The sequence below is a fragment of the Eublepharis macularius genome, chromosome 9 (assembly GCF_028583425.1).
Source record: "Eublepharis macularius isolate TG4126 chromosome 9, MPM_Emac_v1.0, whole genome shotgun sequence".
NCBI lineage: Eukaryota > Metazoa > Chordata > Lepidosauria > Squamata > Eublepharidae > Eublepharis > Eublepharis macularius.
Genome location: NC_072798.1, coordinates 61,544,823 through 61,566,923, shown reverse-complemented (window position 1 = coordinate 61,566,923; position 22,101 = coordinate 61,544,823). Strand labels below are relative to the sequence as shown.

Sequence of the window (22,101 nt, the reverse complement as noted above, 5' to 3'; positions counted from 1 at the left end):
CTTACCACTTCTGTTTCTTCTTCAGATATGAACAATATCGTGGAAGGATGCAGTTATTAGTCCTTTGCTTTAAAAATGTTCATTGGCATAGGGATGATGTAACCAAAAATAGGCTGGTATACAGCTTGCTTTTTTTAGGAAAGGTGATAAAGTTTGTGATTGTGGTGCAGCTCCATGGTTTCTTAGATAACACATCTATCCCTGATCCATTTCAGTCAGGTTTCAGGACTTATTTTGGAATCAACAGCATTGGTTGCATTAGTGGATTATCTCTCCTCCTCACTGCTACACCACGTAGACACGCCAACGGATTACCCATGGACGGATATGCTCTCGTGTAAGAGCTCCACGATGATATGAACAGTTTTCTTGCTTAAGCACCTAGCACTTTCAGTGTATGTTTGTTGTACATGTTGTACCAGCTATCAGTGATTTTTTAATTGTATGGCCGTTGTCTTAAGCACTTAGCACTTTATATGAGTTTCTATAGTCCATGTTAATGAATTATAATGGTTTTACGTTGCCGGGGTCTCCTTTCGTGCGTGCTTGTTAATACAGTGAATTACATAGTGAATATCCTTATAAATTGCACTTTATTATTATTGTTTAATTGTAGTATATCATTGTGCTAACTCTTTGTTCTAGTTAGTTTTCACAAGGTTCTTTGCTTATTTTGGAATCAACAGCATTGGTTGCATTAGTGGATTATCTCTGTTTAAGCCTGAACAGGGTTATTCTTGCTAATGTTGTTAGATTTTTTTTCAAGCCTTTCTGGATCCCAGTTTGGCCCAACCTCATCAGGAGCTAAGCAGGTTCAGCCATAGCCAGTATTGGATGGGAAACTTACATGGAAGACTGGAATGGCAAAACCACCTCTGCTTATCTCTTGCCTGGAACACCCTGTGTAAAGGGGTCACCACAAGTCAGTTGCAATTCAACAGCTTCTTCTTCACCACTCCATCCTTGTTCATCAGCTAAAATAGGGAGTTGTTATTAGAGGAGTAGCTCTTTGGTGGTTTTAGTCTTTTTGTCTGACCAGATACAGAGAGTTTCCACCAGGAGAGGAGAATCAACATGTTGGGCTGTGTCTTGTGGGTGCCTCGGGGTTTCATTTTGTCATCCATGCTCTTCATTATTTATATAAGGTCACTGAATTAGATGGTCCACAGCTTTGGGGCTCTGGGGCCAATATGCAAATGACATCCAGCCCTACATTTCATTATCTAACCCTCCAGATACATTATTCCTAGCTCTGAACTAGAGTTTTCAAATGTTTGTAATATTACAAGTATTACTGTTTGAAAATAATCCCATTTGGGATAGCCGTATTGGTTTGTTCCCCCCCACCGCCACCGCAAATAAATAGGAGACTTGTAGCACATTAAAACACTAACCGATTTTTATTCTAGTAGAAACTTTTGAGATCTAGAGCACACTTTGTCATATGCATGTAGTGAGTGCTTGCTAACAAGGTTTATATATTGCATTATAAAAATAGTAATTTGTAAACAGTGTCAAAAGACTGTGTTATATTATCACCTATTACTGCTGTGGTGAATGCTCTCCCCACTTTTCTTGACTCTGTTTAAATTTTACATAGTTATGTTTCACCGTATACGGTCCTACCTTTCATAGCCCTTTGACGGTTTTCAACTTTTTTCTTCATCACCTCATTTGTGTGTGTGATATATCTTCCTACATGCATCTAAGTGAACTTTGAAAGCACATGGTAGAATAAAAAACTGATGATGTTTTTATGTGCTACAAGATTCCTGTTTACTTTTGTTTGAAAATAGTTTTTGTATCTTTAGTTCAAGTTAAGGTAAGGCAGAAGCCATGCAAAGAAAATGTGTGACCCCAACATTTGAGATGCAAGAATTTGTGAGTAACCAAGTAAGGAAGAAATGCTGCTGGCCCAAAATTGCGTATGTTACACACAAAAAAGAACATCGAGGAAGAGTGATCGCTACAAATACCAAAACAATAGTTCAGAACAAAAAGAATAACTGTTAATAGAGATACTGAAGGAAAAGCCCAAGAGACAATGAGCTCAAATTATTGTAGACCAGATTTAGGTCAGATTTAGGAAATACTTACCAGCTCTGGGTAGGATCGGATAATGGAATAAGTTGATCAAAAGTTGTTGATCTTTCTTCCCTGACTTTTTACAAAAAGAGATTAGGAGAGCATTATTCATGGATGCTATACTTCAAAAATGCAGATTAGCATGGTAAAGTGCTACCGCCTGAAGTGGTTTGTTAAGAAATAATAGTACCCAATAGGCAGCATAACTATCATAGTATGTAAAATGGCAATTATTACACATGTTCAGAGGTTCAAAACATTTGTATTCATATGGGAGTTTTGTATTTTTAAATTCAGTAATTAGAGATATCATGTAAAATAAACTTCGGCTAAATTCTCAGAATTAATACAGGACATGATTAATTTTCTTTCTTAAAAGTTTCCCTAAATGATTTGAAATATGTCAGTAAATCAAAGAACTGCCTCTACTGCATCCAATTACACTTGAAGAAATTAGAACACCATTTGCCTAGAAGATAAATAATTAAAGGCCCATTTTATAAATGTATTTCCATTTATTAGAACTTAGTTTAAATAAGAACATGCATGTACCAATTAATTATAACTTAAAAGATTGTCCTTAACTCTTTGTAAAGCTTTATTATTAATCACTGGGAAATAAATTTCTCTGTAAAGGCACAGCATGATTTTAATTATTTTTTTCTGTTTAATTTTTAACATTTTCTGAAATAGTTTAATTTTTGATCAGCATCTATGTTAGCCACATAGTTTATCCTCAATAATAAGGTTAAATAAGGTTAAATAATTCACAACAGTATTTTTAAAAATTCATTTAAAATGATGTTTTCAAAAGTTAATGCTTATATGCTCTCTGAAGTATTCATCATAACTTTTTTTTAATGTTACAGCAGGCTAGATAGCCCTGCTAGAAACAGAAGTATCTTCATCACTATTTAAAAGAACAAAAACCCTACTTTTTGCAACCCCAGCTGGAATGAAGAGACAGACACAGGCTTGGAACTAAAGGGCCATTTATTATCATGACCATTAAACATAAGCCACGGCAAGGGCAAACTAAGTGGTACAAGTCAAGCCACTGGGTCAACATCAGACCTCCACCTTGACCTGTCTGGGCGAGCCGAACAGCCCTGGGTGTAGGCCATCCCTGGAATGACTGCAACACAGCCAGCCAGGCAAATGAATCCCCCCCATCAAGCATCGAACATCCCAGCTGTACAGCATGTGGGAAGGACTTGTCCCTGGGGATCCCCGCAGACGTCTGCCTGTGTTATGGTAGCCATCACAAGCATACCACACTGATGGCAGATCCTGTTCCCCACCCATGGGGAAGTGCCACTGGGTGCTCACCAGTCTGCACCCTATTCCCCAAACTCTCCTGCCACTGCAAGGGTCAAGCCTCTGCTTAACAGGGTCTGATCCTCATGGCAAAACAAAATACCCTGGCCCTTACCACAAATCTCCACATATTCCTTGAGAGCCAAAACAGGGCAAAGCTCCCACTCCACACAGAGGCGAAGGAGGAAAGTATTTCCCTGCTGTCGTTGGTCTGTCTTGGAATGCCTGATTCTAATTGAGACCTTATCCCCTATAAATTTAATATCCTGAGCTGCTAAGGCCTGGCCAGAAGTGTCCTTATGGGATTGGGACACCAACTCACTGACCCGGAGGGCCCCAAAAAATACCATTAAGGAAGCAGCATGAAATAGCTTCCTTTCATATACCGAAGAACACACTTTCCCCCCCAGGCAGCCCCCAACCCTTTTCAAACGGATGAAGAGATGGACTGCCTGGGGTCACCAGGCGCCCCAACCTCCCGAGACCAGCCCTCTAACATTTTACGAATCCTGAAATCCCCTGTGGCTTCTGGTAGGCCACATGCCTTGCTCGCAAAGGCTAAAGCAGCCAGCTGTCCCCTAATAGACCTGACCAAAAGGCCCCTCCTACACTGAACCACACAAAAGTGCATCACGTGTTCAGATGGAATAGGCCATAACTGCTGAAGCCCAGTCATCTTCCTAAACTCATGAAGCTGCCCTACCACACGGTCGTAGGCCCTGCGTGTGCTGGGGGCAATGGACAGTTGAATCGCCCTGTTCGCTTCTGCTGTCCAAGTTGCCAAAGCTCTTGGGGCATCCATGCTGGCTGCCTGTCAGCCCTTGGGGCAAGCTGCCAGAATTGTTCCATCTGTTGGTGAGACAAAGCGTCTGCCACACCATTGTTAATGCCCGGAACGTGTCTGGCCCTAAATAGAATATTTAACTGCAGGCATTTCAGGGTGAAGACATGCACAAGCCTCATTACCCTGAGGGATTTGGATGACAGAGTGTTGACCCCAAGGGCCCTATGGCCAACAGCAAGCCTGCTGAGGGTGGGCTGACTTACCCTCCGATAAAGCCGGCTCAACAGCTATAGCTTCTTGTCCATTGTCCATAGGCCACTCCTGCTTCACCTCCAACACTCCTTCACTGGAAGCAGTCGGTGTTTGGCTACTGCTGCCTTCTCCAGAAGCCACACCATATGAACCCTCCAAAGCAGAAATAGGAGTTAAGATATCATTGAGCAACACCGTTTTGGGAACCTTTTTAGAGGGCCAACATGCCCTGGCAGCCACCCCAGATGACGCCAAGCTTACTCTAACCCTTTCAAGAGCAGCAAAATGATTCAAAATCTCCTGCATACTCGATCCAGCATCCTCCTCATCGGAGGAAGCTTCTTAGGAGCAGGCTGCTTAGCAGGCTGTTTGCCCTTAGATGGGCCGCCCCCTTTCTTAGGTGGCATAATTACTCCCTAGCTAAATGATGTACTAACAAAAGGCAGCAGAGGGGCTTATTACAGCCACACCACTTAACCACTTTGCTACAGCAGCCCGCAATGTAGTTGCTACGCTGCAGCCGGGCAAGCCAAATTGTTGTCAAATACATTGTGCCAATAATGCCTGCTTCTGCAATAAAACTGAAGATGGAGCATTAGAGATTCATAAATGTTGCTTTAAAAATACTGTAAATCTAGGAGTTTTTTTTTTTTAGTTTGGAATACAGAGAATAGATGACTTTGGGCACAGCTATTTCCTCCTGCACAGCTTGGAGGGGGTAGCTAAGAAACTCCTCAGAGGCCTGATGTCAAACCCTTTTGAAAGCAGAAGCCCATATGCCTCCTGGCCATTCTCTGCCTCCCATTAAGAGAGTAGTGCACAAGACAGGCTGGGAGCTGCATTGTCTGTTAGTATGCTTGGGTTTCGATCCTCCTGGCACTGCCCAGAAATGCCATCAATCAGCTGTAGCACAGGCCGCAGCATCTTGAAGGGGTAGTTGCCCATAGCAACTTTGTAGTAGCCCCCCTACCCCAACAGGAACCATGGATCACCTCACCCTATGACATGTTCCAGATGACACAAATCTATATGCTACCAAAATAAAACATATTTATTATATAATATTAGGGAAATTATGCTTTTCAATGTCTTCATACATTATACAGCTATAATAGTGGTCAGTGAACACCAAACTACTAGACTGCTTAGAAATGTAGAACTGCAAATATTATCAATAATCAGTCCAACTCTACTTCCCACTTAACATAATGATGGGAGCTCATCCTGCCCCCCTTCCTAAAATGACAAAGACCTACTTTGCTTCTATAGAAAAAGAAAAGAAAAATGGCAAAGATTGAGAACTGGGATCACATAGCTCTATTTGCTTTGACTGTCCATTTGTTTTACAAAGATACGTGTAATTTTAACTTGCACATTCTTTTTATTGAAAACCTTATTAACATTACTGCAATACTTTTTTTAAAAAAAGAATACCATTAAATGTAAGAGACATCGTCTACTGCACAGGAGTTTCATTGATGGATGAAGATGTATGGGAGTTCATCTGGATGAAATTCCACTCTACAATTGCAGTATCAGAGAAGAAAATATTATTAGAAGCCTTAACGTGCAGTGATGATAGAAATTTGTTAAACAGGTACGTTGATTACACTAACACATTTACAATCTTTTTTCAACTTATCATTGTACTAGTAATGGTATCACTTTCTCCTGAACATTCTTCCGTAATTGGAAGCATTGGTATTGACAGTGCATTCACACTGAAACCATTAGCTATGGTGTTCCTTGCATTGTGTCGTAGTTCTTCTTCCAAATTACGTGTTCCAGTTCACCTAGAAACCATTTGAATTGTTGGAGAAGTATTTAGACTGTATAAAATCTAGCCCTTCATTTGGATCCACCTTGTACCCAATACCCATAGCAGATGTCTGTGGGATGTAACATTTTTCTGCCTTTCTCACCTTCTTCACAAATAGAAAGGGAAAGCTCTGCAACTGATTTCAATAACCATGTTGTTATTTATGATCATTTCTGCAAGTCTTAAGATGTTAAACAGTATGATGTTGAGACACTTGGTAAAAGCTAACAACTTTTCTCCCCTTTTCCCATTATTCAAGGCTTCTTAACCTATCTCTCAATTCAGAAGTTGTCTTGGACCAAGATGCAATTGATGTCATAATCCATGTAGCCAGAAATCCACATGGAAGAGATCTTGCTTGGAAGTTTTTTAGAGAAAAATGGAAAATATTGAATGCAAGGTAAAATTAATCTTTTAATTTAGAGCTTAGTGTTCTAAACCATTCTTTATGTATACTGATACAGATGTAGATCTCCAACTAGCATAGAGTGACATAGTATTTTTAATGAGATGAATAATTTATTTTTTAATAATATGCATCATTGTTTCATAGATGTAAGCAGAGTTGCTTGCTGCTTCATAGCTATACATGTTTAGTATTCTATTTCAATACAGAGTTAAGTCCTATAAGTCTTCTGCCATCAGCAGAGCCTTTCCCTGGAGTAAGGAACCTCCCTCTATTGGAAAAAGCTTGTTCATCAATGGTCTTCCTGTGCAGTCCCACAGGGGGACTGTGCACGCGCAGACCTGCCAATTTCGTAGATTCCTATAGCTCAAAACCACTAGGGGGCGCCCTCACCTCCCAGTGCGCATGCGCAGCTGCTTTTCCCATCGAAAACAGCCTCTAAGCGGCAGGGCGCCCCTGACGTACCCTCAGCTCCTCTTTTGCTGCCAGTGATAGAGGTTCCTAGCTCTTCTTCTCTCGTTTGAAGCTTCTTTTCTCAGCGATGTCGAAGAAGGCCCTTTTCAAATGGTGTGTATCCTGCGATAGGAAAATAACCCGGTCAGATGGCCACTTGAACTGCCTGTACTATTTTGGGGAAACCCACAATACACAGGCATGCAAACACTGCTGTACCTTCACTCTGAAGGCCAGAGCAGAACGGGCGGGTAGATTGCAGGCTTCTTTGTGGCAACGTGCTATGGCAGCCACTGATTCACCGGCTACGGCAAAGACATCTGCCTCGTCCAGTTCAGCTACCCAACCTGGCCTCGGGTCTGCTGGAGCGAAGACACCATGCTCCCATTCAATTCCCACTCATTCAGAATCCAGACCACCATTGGATCCGACCACCACATCAGTCCACAGTTCCTCGGAACCGGCAATACCCACCTCCTCGGATCCAATGCTGTTGGGGTCGAAGACTCCTCAGAGTAGACCGCCTTCGACATTGATAGTTGTCTCTGCATCTCCTTGGGCCCAACGTGATGACTCTTTCTTTCCAAAGACTCCAGATCCAAGAACTCCTTGGAGTGGAATGCCCTCAGCCTCAGCTACCACTTCAGATCACCGATCACCTCAGAACCAATGGAGTGAGTCTTCCTCGGTTCCGATGCCTTCGGATCTGACAACTGTTCCAGAACCATCCAAAACTGGCCTGGAAAAGAAAAAGAAGTGGAAGCATCATGCATCTAAGCACAAGAAGGCGATTCTGGAGAGTGTAATCTCAGCTCCACCTCCTCCTGAGAGTCAAGGGGCTGTCGGTCCGGAACCCCTCAGTAAGAAACATCGAGGTTCTGGGGACCATCCCTCATCCTGCAGCATCTCTCATTCCAAGAGTTGGCTGGAAGAGGATGTTATATTGATGGATAGCCCCCCCCCCTCCATCAGGGAGGTTTAGGTCACCTTTCCACGGTTCCTGGTCATTGCGATCGTCTCAGGAAAGGAGGGGACGTTCCAGGCATAGAGTGAGTCCTTATTCCCACAGAAGTTATTCTAGAGAAGGTCACTTGACTGATGAGCCAGCTTGCTACAGTCATCACAGGGAAGGTTCATATTACTAGGAATTTTTACTAGAGAATGTGCCAGGTCCCCTTCTTTGAGAGCCTACTCATATGCGGGCTTTGGTCAGACTCTGCACTTGTCCAAAGCAGCCTTTGAGAGGGGTGCTCGAGACCTCAGGTCCAGCAACTCACCGCCATCCGACTCACCAGAAGGAGTGATTGAATCCCGTGGAGGAGGCTTCCCTGACAGACGGTTTTCATACATATAGTGAATTGCTTCAAAGCATTGCGAAGGCCTTGGAAATTGATGTGACCTCCACGGAAACAAAGTCTAAGGATAAAATCCTGCAGTACATCTACTCAGGTCTACTCCTGCTGTCGCCTTCCCAGTGATGGAAGGCTTTGTTGACCTGCTGAATGGCCTGAATTTGAAGCCAGCCTCCACTCCTGCTACCAACAAGAAGGTTGAGAATCTCTAGGATGATCTTTGTCCCTTCCTGTCACTTCATCCCCCTCCCTCGTCCCTTGTAACCGAGGAGATGCAAGCAAAACCCAAACGGGGGCCTCTTTCTGTTCCCTCCAATAAGGAGAGTAGGAGGATGAATGCGATGGGGTGAAAGATCTACACCTCCACCGCATTTAATATTAAAATCGCCAATTATGCAGCAATGATGGCCGCTTACCAGCTACGCCTTTGGAACAAGGTGGCGACTTTTGTACCAAAGCTGCTGGAAGACCAGAGGATTTTCTTGAATGTCATCCAGGAAGAGGCGGTCCGCTTGTCCCGCTACCAGATTAATGCCAGCAGAAATATGGCGGACACCTCTGCAAGATCCTTGTTATCAGCTGTTGTTCTTCGACGGTTTGCCTGGCTGAGAACTACGGCATTGCCAACAGAGACCAAGAACAAGGTGGAGGACCTCCATTTTGAGGGTCAGACCTTGTTCTCAGAAAAAAACAGATGATTACCTTGGGGTATACCTTGGGGTATGACTGCGAAAGAGGACTGAGGGTACGTCAGAGGCGCCCTGCATCTTAGAGGCCGTTTTCAGCGGGAAAAGCAGCCATGCATGTGTGCTGGGAAGCAAGGGCGCCCCCTAGTGGTTTTGAGCTATAGGAATCTCCGAAATCGGCAGGCCTGCATGTGAGCAGTCCCCATGTGCGCCTGCATGGAAAACCTAGATGAACAACAGTTACAGGTAAGTGCAACACTGTTTTTCTGTCAAAGCTAGACTTCTTGTGCTAGAAGAAAGTTCCTTCTAAGAAGTGGGAGAGTTTCCCCCTTCCACTTTTGTCAGATAGAAGCTAGTGCAATCTGAGCACTCTCTGATAAATTAGAAATAGGTTATATTATTTCAATCTAACCCTTACACATTTATTAGAATACAAGTCATAGTGTGTTAAATGGGCATATTCCATGTCAAGAAACTGGCCTCTCTTAGCCTGTTTCTTGGCTTTTCAAAACATTTCAAAACATTGGTTTGAAAACATTGGTTTGAAATGTTTTTTAGGTCCTAGTCAGGCCACAAAAAGAGACATTTCAGGAAATTAATAGAACTCTGAGCTAGCAGTTCTCAAAGAGGAACACAGACACAGATGAGAATGGAGAAAAGAGGGCTTCAAGGCCATAGACAAGGATGGAAGTATCTCTACTGCATTTCATTTAATTAGTGGGAGGAACTGGAGAAGGGGCAAATTGCTTTGATTGTGAACATGTCCCAACTGCAGAGAGATGTAGTAACATGTCGTAGTAACATATACGGCAAAAAGCAAGTAAGCAAAGGTCTTCATTCTATTCATACACTGTTTGCTATTTGTGAATACTAGCTGCTTACATGCCATTTTGGGCTCTGGACCAGACAACCAGAGCCCTTTGTTACTGGACTTTGGACCTTTGGTCTTTTTTTGGACTTTGTCATTTGACCTGACAAGGTAACATCTGTGTTAGGGAACCAAAAGCCTGTACAGTATTTTAGGATAGATATTTAGTTTTATTATTTTTATTTCATGTCTTGCACAATCTCTACGTTTGTAATCCTTTGCACAATTCTTAATAAACTTTATTAATTATACTTCTGTGGTGTTATTTGGGTTTGGGGGCTTCCTTCTAAATCCAGTACCTTGGCCTAATTTGGCTACAACAACCAAGTAATTGTAAGCCTACAGGCATCCCTCATTTAAGGACTGACTTCTTGATTAACACCCAGTAGGACTGTAGATTTAGTTCTTTAGTCTTAGCTGAGGGTTAATTAGGAGGGGCTTATGGTACCTCCTATTACCCTGAGAGGTGAGTATTGTGATTTTGCATGTAACCTTCACTCCACTCTCCTTGGACCTTTGGGATTTTTTGGGACTTTAAAAGATTCATATCTGGTTGTGCTATTTCATTTACTTCACCTCTAACCCTATGAGGTATGTTAGGCACAGAATTTGTGACTGGCCCAACTCAGCAAGTTTCCATGGCACAGTGGGGATTCAAACCCGGGTCTTTCAGATCCAAGTCTGACACTATAACCACTACACCCCACTGGTTTTCTGATACCATCCTGTGCAGATAAAAATAGATAGTAGAGACAGAAAGCAAATCAGATGGATAGTTTGCCCTTTCAGTATCCTGTGGAATTTTTAGTTCTTCTCATAGCTGCTTCTTATTCTTGGGCTGCCATATTGGATTCCCTACCACTTCCATACCTGAGACTTGGTATGGTAGAAAGTGCTGTCAAATCATAAGTGACTTATGGCGACCCCTGCTGGGGTTTTCAAGGCAAGAGACTAATTGAGGTGGTTTGCCATTGGCTCCCTCTGAGACCCTGCTCTTCTTTGGAGGTCCCCCATCCAATTACTAACCAAGGTCAACCCTGCTTAGCTTCTAATGAGATTGGGCTTGACGGGGCTATCCAGGTCAGGGCATTTGTGGAGGGAGGGTCACAATTCAATCCTTGCATGGGCAGGACTTCGTCATCTTCCAATACTGTGCTGCAGCTCCATACTGGGAGATAAGGGAAGATGTTGCAGCCTACCTGCACTGACCTGCAATTCAGCAGTGGAAGACTGAGACCTTTTACCCATTCATCAGCCAGACCTTCTTCCAAACTAAGATAGTGCTGAAATGTTGTTAAGGGAAGAATTTCTCACCCTGTGTCCTTCCACAATTTCTCCTCAAGTTTTGTGCTGGGCTTCAGCTCCACCATAGTACATTTTAATTTTTAGACACAAGGACAACTTCCACACCAACCACACAGGACTGTGCTCTTGAACCAGAACCCTCGCAAAGGAATTGCTATGTGCTGCATTACTATAATCAAAATGAGTAACCAAATGCATTTTTTCAATATATTCTATTTGTGCTTTTTCCGGCTGTCGAAGATATGGAGAAGCATTATTTATGAATTCCAAACTTATCAGTGGAGTCACGGAATTTCTTAATACAGACAGTGAACTAAATGAGGTAAATATTATGCATACTAAAAGCTTGCAATTATTTTGTATTCTTGGCCTCTGTGGTTCTCATATATTTAATAAGAAGGTTATATATAGTAGCCATAGAGTATTTTGAAACATAATGTTGCCTGCATCTTCTTTGATACTGTTTTGTAAGCTTGCCTTACATGAGACTCATGTAAAGCAAAGATGTCTCCTTTCGACTAGTTTAAATGCTTGATTCTTTGCATATTTCTCAAAAACACATTTACTTAGTTCATGAGAACATCTATCCCAGACCTGTTTGTACTAATGCAGTTTATCTGGTGCCGCCCTTGAAGACTGTTCAGAAACTTTCCCTAATGCAGAATATAATGCCAAGGTTGCTGACTGATGCATTTGTATAAGAACATATCTTGCCAGTTCTTAATTGATTGCACTTTCTGCAAATTCATTTCTGAGCACAATTCAAAGCACTGGGGCTGAGTTTTAATTCCTCTGTACCTTAAGTATTGCTATTGTCCATAGGAGTCTGCCTGAATATACAGATCAGAATATGAAGCCCTGTTGAGTATTCCAACATATACTGAAGATAAGTGGGTGGCAACAAGGTACAGGACCTTCTCTGTGAGTCTCTCTACACAATACTTTTGACACATATTCTTCATGTGTCGGGAGACATGTTAGCCAGGAACCGTAGTTTTAAATGACAGTGGAGATTGCTCCAGAGGTGACAGATTCTCTCACAGCCCTCCGCTGCCTCTGGCTTCTCCCCTTCCAGAGTCTTTGCCCTGCTGAGGTTCAGTTAATTCAAAGTTTTAAGCAGTGAGGGCAGTACACCAGAGGCAGTGGAGGGCTGAGAGAGAATCCGTCTCCTCTGAAGCAATCTCCGCCAGCTCTGTCTTTCAAAACTATGCTTCCCAGCTAACATGGCATCTCTCAACACTTGATGGACACACGCCCCGGTGTCTTGTGTAGAGAGAAACCTAAGATTTCACCTCATGCAGAATTTCCTCCCTGCCACTACATGTCTGGCAGCTTCTTTATTATGGTTTAGCACCTCATGGGCCTTTACTGATTAGTTTTATGTATTTATGCTGAATTTCTCACTCCTGGGATTCTTGGGGTTTTATTAATGATAAATTAATTTCCTATTTACTTATATCCTGTGTTTTTTAACTTCTGCTACATTGGATTCTTTAAATTTTATCTGTTACTACTCTTAAGTATTTTTCAGTGCAGTCCTCTGCAGAATCACTCCAGTCTAAGTCCGCTGAACCCAATAAGCTAAGACTGAAGTAACTTTGAAGAGGATTGCACTGTGTATTTTATTTGCTGTTGTTTTTATTGACTGTGATTATTTTTATAAATTTATTTTGTTCTTCTACACTGTACTGAAAACATGATTATCAAGCAATGTATACATATTTTTAGTAAATAAATAGCCCTGTGGATTGCCCAACAACATCATTTTACATATTTTTATACTATTGCAAAACTAAGAATATTTTTATATCATTGCAAGATTAAGAATAATTATCATATCTGCTGCTCCAGATGGGGTCTGTAACAGTATCCAGTAGCTCCTCAGCCTAATCCATAAACACCCATTCATTTGCAGTAAAGAATTAAATATATTCTTCAAGCTTAATTAAACACACCTTTTATTTATTATAAACCTAAGGCTCTTCTTTGAGGAAGCTTGGTTGTTTTAGCTTAACTGTGGCTTCCCCAGCTACATCAGGAGTGTTTCCAATTTCCCCTATTTAGTTTCCAGTGTAGGAGTAAAGCTTGATAAGAGCCCAGCTGTCTGCAGCATAAAGCAGCTGGGCTGCAAGAGAGGTGGAGGAAGTGATGTTAATATAATCAGGCATTGGCTCATCAGTATCTTCCAGCACAATTTGAAGCAATTGCATCACACCTAATTGATGCAGTCTGTCACCTTAGTGTATTTTGAAATAAATCTCCTTGCAAAATATCACTAGAACCCTGGAGCTTGGCCTTCAATATTTGACTTGTTCATGAGCTTTGAAGATCATACGCATGTCACTTCACCCTCAAAGTAACCTGTTAAATTGTATTTCTAGCTAAAGAACTTTATAACAGCTTATGAGGAGGGATCTGCGGCCTCTTTCTCCCGAGCTGTGGAAACTGTGGAAGCTAATGTCCGGTGGCAGACACTTTATAAAGAGGAATTATTTCAGTGGCTGAGAAAATCACTGACCCACTAATCAGTGTGTCTGACAAAGATTTAGTACCACTTTTTGCAAGAGGAGACTCACTATGTGAAATCCTAAGAACCTGCAACTGGAATTCCAATGAAGACAAGTTCCGTTTGGGAGGATATATATAGAGAGACATACTATATTTTTGCACCAATCTCCTCAAAACTGTAAAAGACAAGGGAAGAAAAACAAAGTTCTGACAAAGAGAAAAGGTCATGAACGCTTACAAAACTGAGTCCTTACTGTACCATGACCAAATGTGATATTAAGTGGTGCATGTAAATGTTTCTGTCATTGCGGGGGTGGGGGGATCCTTCAGAATATTTGTGCATGTTGTAAGGTCCCTGCCTGTATCCAGCATGCTTATTTAAAGTGTCCATGTTTTGTATGTGAAATTCTGTTACATCAAAGATGGGCATTATGCAAAAGCACAAAGACTATGACAATCAGTGTTGCAAAGACAAGGTAGGATGGGAAGAAGGAAGTGAAAGCTACATACAAGCAACATGTGATGATGTGTCAGCTGTACACATCATGGGACACTTACGTCAGCACGCCGATTGTGTCTCAGACTCAGTTACTACTGAAATGCTAACTCTATTTTTGAGTTGCAGTGTATCATATAACTTATAGTCTTAAATACTTCCTTATGTAAGTTCCGTACCTATTGAGAGACAGATTACTTTCACAATGTGCTGTAATTTCAAAGGAGAATTTTATTCACCAATGATCAGCTAACAACAAATGTAGCTCTCTGATCATAAGTTTAGACAGTCTTCATGACAGATACACAAATACACATATTTGATTGGATTGAATCCATAAATTACCCAGCTGTGTGATTTTTCTTCTTTGTGAACTCAGCAAGACATATTCAGTAGGTGTTACTCAGCTAGGGTAGTAACAAGTTACGCAGCTGTTGATGAACAATGTCATAAATACTCATCAACACTGAAGGGGAGGTTGACAAAAAAGTTACCTGTGGAGATGTGTTGTGAAATGGTCTAAACTGTAATGGACAGGCAATGCTGTTCCCCTCCCCTCATCATCCTGTCAACATGAGTCTTATCACAAATTGATAGTTATAAAAATTAATGTATGGTGGCCTATATTCAACATAATGGGTTTGATCCAGCACAAAAATTCTGCTTGCTCTAGAACTCTTGTGCAAGCAGAAGTGCAAGAAAAACACTACACTAACCACATGCGCTAAGTCAAACTATTGTATTTCCACTTGCACAAGACATTGTGCAATCAAACCTGGATTTTCAGGAAATGAGCCTAGTAGTATGTTCATTCTCAGAATGGCTCCCCAAGGTACAATGTGTGAAAGGGAGATGATTGTTCTTCTTGAAGCCATGAAAAAAAGATCTGGAGTTTCTCTGCTCATGAAGAGCTCTTTACAGAACTCTGTTGAATACTGGATCAGAATAAGGGACATGATGATAGGTCTAGGGTATCATAAAATAATCCCCCAAGTGCATTCCCAGTAGAAATAGCTAAAGGATGTCTTCATGGCTCATCAGGAAATGTTGCACAAGATCTCACACAATTCCTGCCACAGGCAGAGCTATGCTAAGTAGATTTCCTTTTGCACATTGCTGGATCCAACCCAGTATCTAATACTGTACTTTTGTCATATAAAGTATTTTTCAAAGAAGTGAAGCCTCTCTAAACCTTTAATTATTTTCTTTCTTACAGTTCTTCAAAGAATAATGGGCTTGCTAAGATGCAATAGAATTCTTCCCTGTTGTCTCATGTTTTTCCATCTTAGGAACAGTCTAGTGTGGAAAATAGCTATTGACTACAGCAAGCAAAGTTTAAGTGCTTTCTATTATCCACTATGTTTAGTTCGCTATAATCTTTCTGTGTTCTCTCTCTCCTGATATAGAAGTTAAATGGTCATAGTCTACAAGGGAAGGAAATACTTTATTGGATAGTTAATTTTGAAGGAGAGCACAGCTCAAATAATAACATTACAATAACAGCAACTAGACATTTTTTCACATAATACCGAATTGGGAGCTTGGCTACAAGCCCATGTGTAGTACAATAGCTTGGCTGGTTGGAAAGCTGCCAGTACTGGATGGAGAGACTGTTTCCATGGAATTGTTTTTATCAAGAGTTGTCCAAAATATCTCTAAGTATTCTAAGCTTTGAGCCCTTTCCAACATATAAGGGGGTCAATATTAACTGAAGTCAATAAGGCTGATGATCTTTAATGTTCTTCATTGAATGGCCACTATACGGAGGCCTTCTTTAAATAAGGATGGTGGGATTTATTGTTGTTACTTGAAATAGTGTGTGGACTCTAGTAAAGTGTTTGACTCTAGTCAGTATTTGTATCTATTCAAATGCTGTTCCTTCCTGCATCAAAGTCATACAACATTTAATCTCTGGAATTCTCTTTGTATATCAAGAGTGACCAAATTGTAGGTTGGTAACATCAGCATAACACAGCTCTCAGGCTGTTCAGTAACAGTTCCAAGGCAATCTATAATAGTGGAATAGATATTTTCTGTTAAATTCTCGTGCCTGCAGTGGATAAGACTGAGTATTGGCAGATCTCTCTGCTTCTTTGCTGCCAAATTCAGGCCAAAGAAGCCTAGGCAATGGAAGAATAGCCACAGGGATGGCACAATAGGACAAAGAAAGATATAACAGCCTCGCTATAAGATGGGACTGAAGCAGAAACTGTTGGTGATATTGGTCTGGAAAGGGCAGCTGGGAATGGAAACACACAAGATGAATTTCACGTGAAGAGCATTTGATTGGTCCCACAATCTTCCCAGGGAATGGTAGTCTTACTGCCTCCCCTCTACAAGCAACTGGAGGAAAACTGAGCAAAGTGGATTTTCTTGCAAAGAACAGCCACTTGACTGGAGAGATTCTCTTTCAAAGAGATTCTCTTTCAAAAATCCATTCAGCTGGTTTTCCTTCAGAAGCTCAGAGACAGGGTGGGGGGGATGTAACAGGACCCTTCCAGGAGAAGAAGAATGGGAGGGACTGGGTTTCTATCTCGCTCGCAAAACACCTTGGCTTTTTTCCTGACTCTTGTTATGTTGTGCAGTACTCATTTTTGAAAGAGAGAGTGTGAGAGAGAAAGTCCTTCTTCACATCGAGTGGCTGGGGTTTTTTTAACGATAATTCCCAGGGATCCTTGCAGGATCCAGCACTCATCCGTGAATCTCGTGTCTTTTGACCCTGAATCACTAGAAAGAGCCATTGCTAATGTTTGAAGAATATTAGCCATTGCTCATGTTTTGAAGAGAAAAATGGTATCAGTGAGTACTGAGGGAGAGTTGTCACTAAAAGTAGAGCTGTAGAACAGAGGCTTCGATTTTGACACGTGCCACTTATATTAGGAAATCTGGCTAATATACTTCATTACAGCAGTGTCACAAGACTATGCATTTTGCATTTTGGTGTTGGAAAAAAAATTCAAGTGAGTCTGATCCCCTAAAGAAAAGCATTCAAGTAACATCTAATGTGTTGCTTTGAGATAATACAGTGTCAAATGTTAGATTCACAATATAAGTCAGTTCTGAAATCCTTGTAAGAAAAAATATGAATGCTGATTCTCACCGCACATGGTGGTGTATCTGTTGATTTATTTGATTTTTAGGTTTTCCCCCCTTACCTTCTTATCATCAATGTTCAGAAACTACACATATCTTTTCATTGATTGTGAGCTAATGTAAGAGGAATTGGCCAAAATTATTCCACACAAATACCTTTGTCATATTATTGAAGAGTAAAAGACTTCTAGGTCAAATTCACTGAGAAAGTTAAGCATGAGATTTAGCTTCCCTCTCTGAAAATAGTGGGACTTAAAAGTATTTTTTTGTGTGTGTGCTCCAAATTTTACTCCTGATGAAAGCAGAAATGCAGTTAACAATGTGCTACTAGCTCAGATACTGGAAAACAAGTAAAAAAGAAGCCCAAATGTATTGTTCAAAGCATTATTATTCCCTAAGACCCTTTCATGAGTTTCCCAATGTTTTAAGTTCCCAAGTTCAATAAAATAAATGAATGCAATAACAATATTCATGCAGATGTTATGCAAATTACAATTTTGAAGGTAACTAAAACATGACCATTCACAATACACTTTCCAATGTGGTCCTTTTGCTCTGGACAATTTATTCACCAATATAGTTTACATTTTTATTAATTTCAATATAATATTTTACAGCATAAAATTTGGATAAATATGGACTCATTTAGCAGGTCTGTTAACATGATGGTGCTCTTGAGTGACAGATCTGCACATTCAAAATTATAGTGAAACAGCTATTGTTCTCATAGCTACTATTCTACTCGTATCATAATATCTGCCAATTGCCATAATTAAGGCAAAATTTCTTTTTAATATTTTTGCATAATATTTTTGGATACTAGAACCATAAACACGGTTCTAAAATCTAAGTTGTACGTGAATAAATATGTAGTTAAAGCAAGTTTTGCCAAGATAATCGGCCCACAGAAAACTGAAATAACTTTGCATCAGTATGAATTAGAATTGCAATTTGTCTTCCGCTGCAGTGGGATTTGCATCTTCCAAATTTTGTGTTAACTCTGCAACTATCATAAGAGTTGAGGGTTTGTTATGCATAGCTTCAAAGTTATTCTGAATAAATTTGCAAAGTTGAAGGGATAAACTAGGGATTCTGTAGGATGTTAAAATGTCTCTAAAGTGCCAACAGGCACTTTGGAGGGTAAGAGGTGCCTTGTCTTTTACCCCTGTTATCTCTGTAAAATACTTTTATAACAGAAGTCCGAGCTCATATTTTGGGATTTAGGGTAATTGGAGTAATCTTGGATTTTTTTTCAGTTACAGTACATCTTCATAATTATGGACACTTTTGTTCACCTGTAAAATGATTTATATTCTGCAAGTTCTTTTCAAGTCAGTTCCACACTCTCCTCTTAGAAGAGTGCCCATAATGTCTCCATTTAAATCAAATGTACGCCACTTCCTAAGCGCCCCCAATAAAAAAAGTTTCACATATGAATTACTAAAGTTCATCTGCGAGAGAATGATATGCCTCAGTTCCACTGCTTTTCTGGAAGCCACAGTTCTTCTGCTTATATATGTGTATGGGATATGAAGTCTGGGTACTCCATTTCCTTCTCCAATCAGAAGCATCCACATCACACCAGAAAATGAAGACAGTTTCCAGTGTAATGGGTAGGCACAGGAGGCAAGTTCTTGCTCCCCCTTGCCCTTTCATTGCCCCCCCCCTAGTTTGGCCCCAGGGGACATGACAACCCTAGGTTGACCTGATGGTAATAAGTGCTAAATTACATTATACTAGAGGTATGCCACTGGCTGTCCCACCATATTGTCTGGGTTTAAAAAGCTCTATGTGGATCAAAACTTCAGTGATAAATAAGAGAAATTCTCTTTCCACTGATTGAAAATGGTCTCCCATGCTGCCGTAAGCTCTGGTAGGAAAAATATAGATATTTATATTGGGCTCCAAAAGAATACACATAACATGATGAATGACTGAGGGGGAAATACATGTTAACATAACTTCGTTACTACTGAATCAAGGAAAGAGGTGTAATAGAATCTTTAGTCCTGTTTTTGCAATTGTGGGTCTTTAGAAGAATGGATCATCTTAGTTTGTAATCCAGGATCCATCTGCTAAAACATTAACTCAAGATGTTGAAGGCTATAAATCATTAAACCAGTAAAATATTTCATTTGTGTATTCTTTTAAATACAAATTGTCCAGTCATTGTCACAGAGCTTTGGCTCTGGAAGATATGGGTTCTTCAAAGTGTCTGATTATCAGTATCCACTATAAACTCAGTGACTCAGTACAGATATTGCATGAAGCCATGGTTGGATTAAGCTAAATAAGGCTAGTGGGCTTGTGTGAACACAACCCACTCCACTAACTATGGTAGTTAGGGGGGTCATCAAACCAATATCTGAAGCTGACATGAGACGCTGATGTCTGAATGCAGATAACCTAGCTTAATCCTGGCTTGTTCTCTGGTGGCACCCGTCTAGACTCCAGAGAGAAGGAAATGAATCATCCAGTATTTGATGAAGCAATCCAAGACTTGAGGGATTGGCTGTGAGCTTAATAATGGTTTCACAAACTAACTGTAGTTAAAAATAAACCATGATTTATTTCACTGTTATTTCAGAATTGAGACATAAAATGCATGGAATTTTATGAGTCTTTGCAACTAGACCGTGGCGAAATTATTGTATCATAGTTCAAGTATGTGTTTTCCAAGTGTCAGTCTTGGTATCTTCTTAAAACATGAAGCTGTATAATGTGTGCTGCTGCAATTACCACAGCTCAAACAAATGCCAAATACATTAAAAGGCACTCTGGCTTCTCCTGGGTGCCTCTGTCTTCTAGGAAATGTTGATTCCACTGTCTCTCTCACAGAACTTTTAACTGAGTGAGAAATGTTCTGGTGGCATTTTGCAACACCATGAATAAAATGCTCTAACTGTCCTAGTAGGAGTTAACTGCCCAATTTTTATAATTCTGATTATTTGTTATACTAGTCCAAGACATTAATGGACTTGTTTTGCTTCACTTTTCCTAGATGATGTGTCAGTTGTGCAAAAACTGTAGCAGAAGATATTTCTTATATATGTGGGACCAATTCTTTAAAAGGGTGTGTACATAGAGGTCACAATCCAGTACAGTATCCAGCTTGCCTAAGACTCTTTATTTCAAGAGGCTTAAATGCCATATGCATCATATATGCATACCACTCTATTTTATGTTGTTCTCCCCTTGGGTAAGCTGTTGCATAACGAGCTCTCTCTTGTGGTTACTGCTGCTTTCTCTGAGCTGAACACTGTTGGGTGGTAATTCTGTGCATCTTATGTACTTTGTGTCTGTTACTTCTTGGCGTCATACAAACTGTGCACTGAGTTCTGAAAACTCCCAATGGTATCTCTGTTGATTATCCTAGTAGAAAGGAAAGGGAAAGTTGCTATAATCTCTAGTGTATATTGGAGTGAGAAAAGGAGTCTTCTTCCAACCTAAGGATTCTTCCTGAAACTTGTAATTACAGGTGACTTGACCCAAAATTTGTTTCATGTAGTGTCATTATGAAAGCTGGCAGAATGTTGCAGCGCAGAAGCCCCTGGTTCAAATCTCCCTGTAAGTCACTAGATGGTTCTTGGAGAGCCGCTATGTCCCAGCATCAGTTCCCCTCAATCTAAAGTAGGGGAATGATAGTACTACTACTGACCTACCTTAAGAAATGCTTACAAGGATGAGTGTGATACTTTATCTAAAGCATTTTGAACACTTTAAATGCTATATAAATACTAAGTGTTGTTAACACAAAATTTATTTTGCTATGATCTATCATGACAATATGATTTACAGAGTTCAGAATATTGCATGACCAACATTGTTATCTGCTTTCACTTTATCACAAAGTTTAAAACAGCCCGTCTATTTAAATAGTTCATTAAAGCTCTCCGCTGGACAGTGCCAATGAAAGCAATGTTGTACTTAATAACTACCCATCATATATGCTCTTTGTAAAAAAATCTAAGATTTATGCAAATATAATTTTTCTGCATTGTCATGATCTGCAAGTAAAGCAGATGTTTGTGTGAACAAGAACATTATAAAAAGAAACCACAAATCCTGAATCCAAAATTGTGCCAGAAAAGTTTTTCCTCCCCTACACATACTTACAATTATGGAGCGCATAATCTGGATTTCTGATTTTCTGTTCTCTGCAAGTGCTATATAAATTGAAGTGGCAATAAATGATTGATAACAAAGAACACGTTCTGAAAAGAAATCCAGCCCTTGGTATTGCAAAATAGAAAAGGGCTATAGATAAATGATGATTGTACCCCCAGTCGGAAGTAAGAGACAGACACAGGCTTGGATGAAAGGGCCGTTTATTAAATGACCATAACAATAACGTACGGCAAGGGCTAACTAAGCGGTACAGGTCAAGCCCTGGGGTCAGCACCTGACCACCGCCTTGCCTGTCTGAGCGAGCCCCCAATGCCCCGGGTGTAGGCCATCTCACAAATGGCTGCAACCCGGCCAGCTAGGCCCTGGGATCCCACTCAAGCACCTGTTGCACCCCAGCCGCCAAGCATGAGGTTAGGCCTTGTTCCCGGGGATCCCCTCAGGCGTCTGCCCTCCTTGACGGTAGCCGCCCAGGCATACCGCCCTAACAGCAGACCCTGTTCCCCAACCTTGGGGAATGCCACAGGGGCTCACCAGCCCGTACCCTATTCC

General features: G+C 40.8%; 1 protein-coding gene across 1 annotated transcript in view; it reads left to right on the top strand.

Annotated features, from left to right (window-relative positions):
• TRHDE (thyrotropin releasing hormone degrading enzyme) overlaps window positions 1-16,931 on the top strand; it is a 362,232-nt gene extending 345,301 nt beyond the window's left edge. Inside the window, exons 16-19 of the mRNA XM_054989042.1 lie at window positions 5,868-6,035; window positions 6,517-6,657; window positions 11,568-11,649; window positions 13,709-16,931. Of these exons, the coding sequence (XP_054845017.1) occupies window positions 5,868-6,035; window positions 6,517-6,657; window positions 11,568-11,649; window positions 13,709-13,852 (535 nt within the window). The 3' untranslated portion in view covers window positions 13,853-16,931. The remainder of the gene's footprint in view (window positions 1-5,867; window positions 6,036-6,516; window positions 6,658-11,567; window positions 11,650-13,708) is intronic.
• Window positions 16,932-22,101: the final 5,170 nt, after the last annotated feature.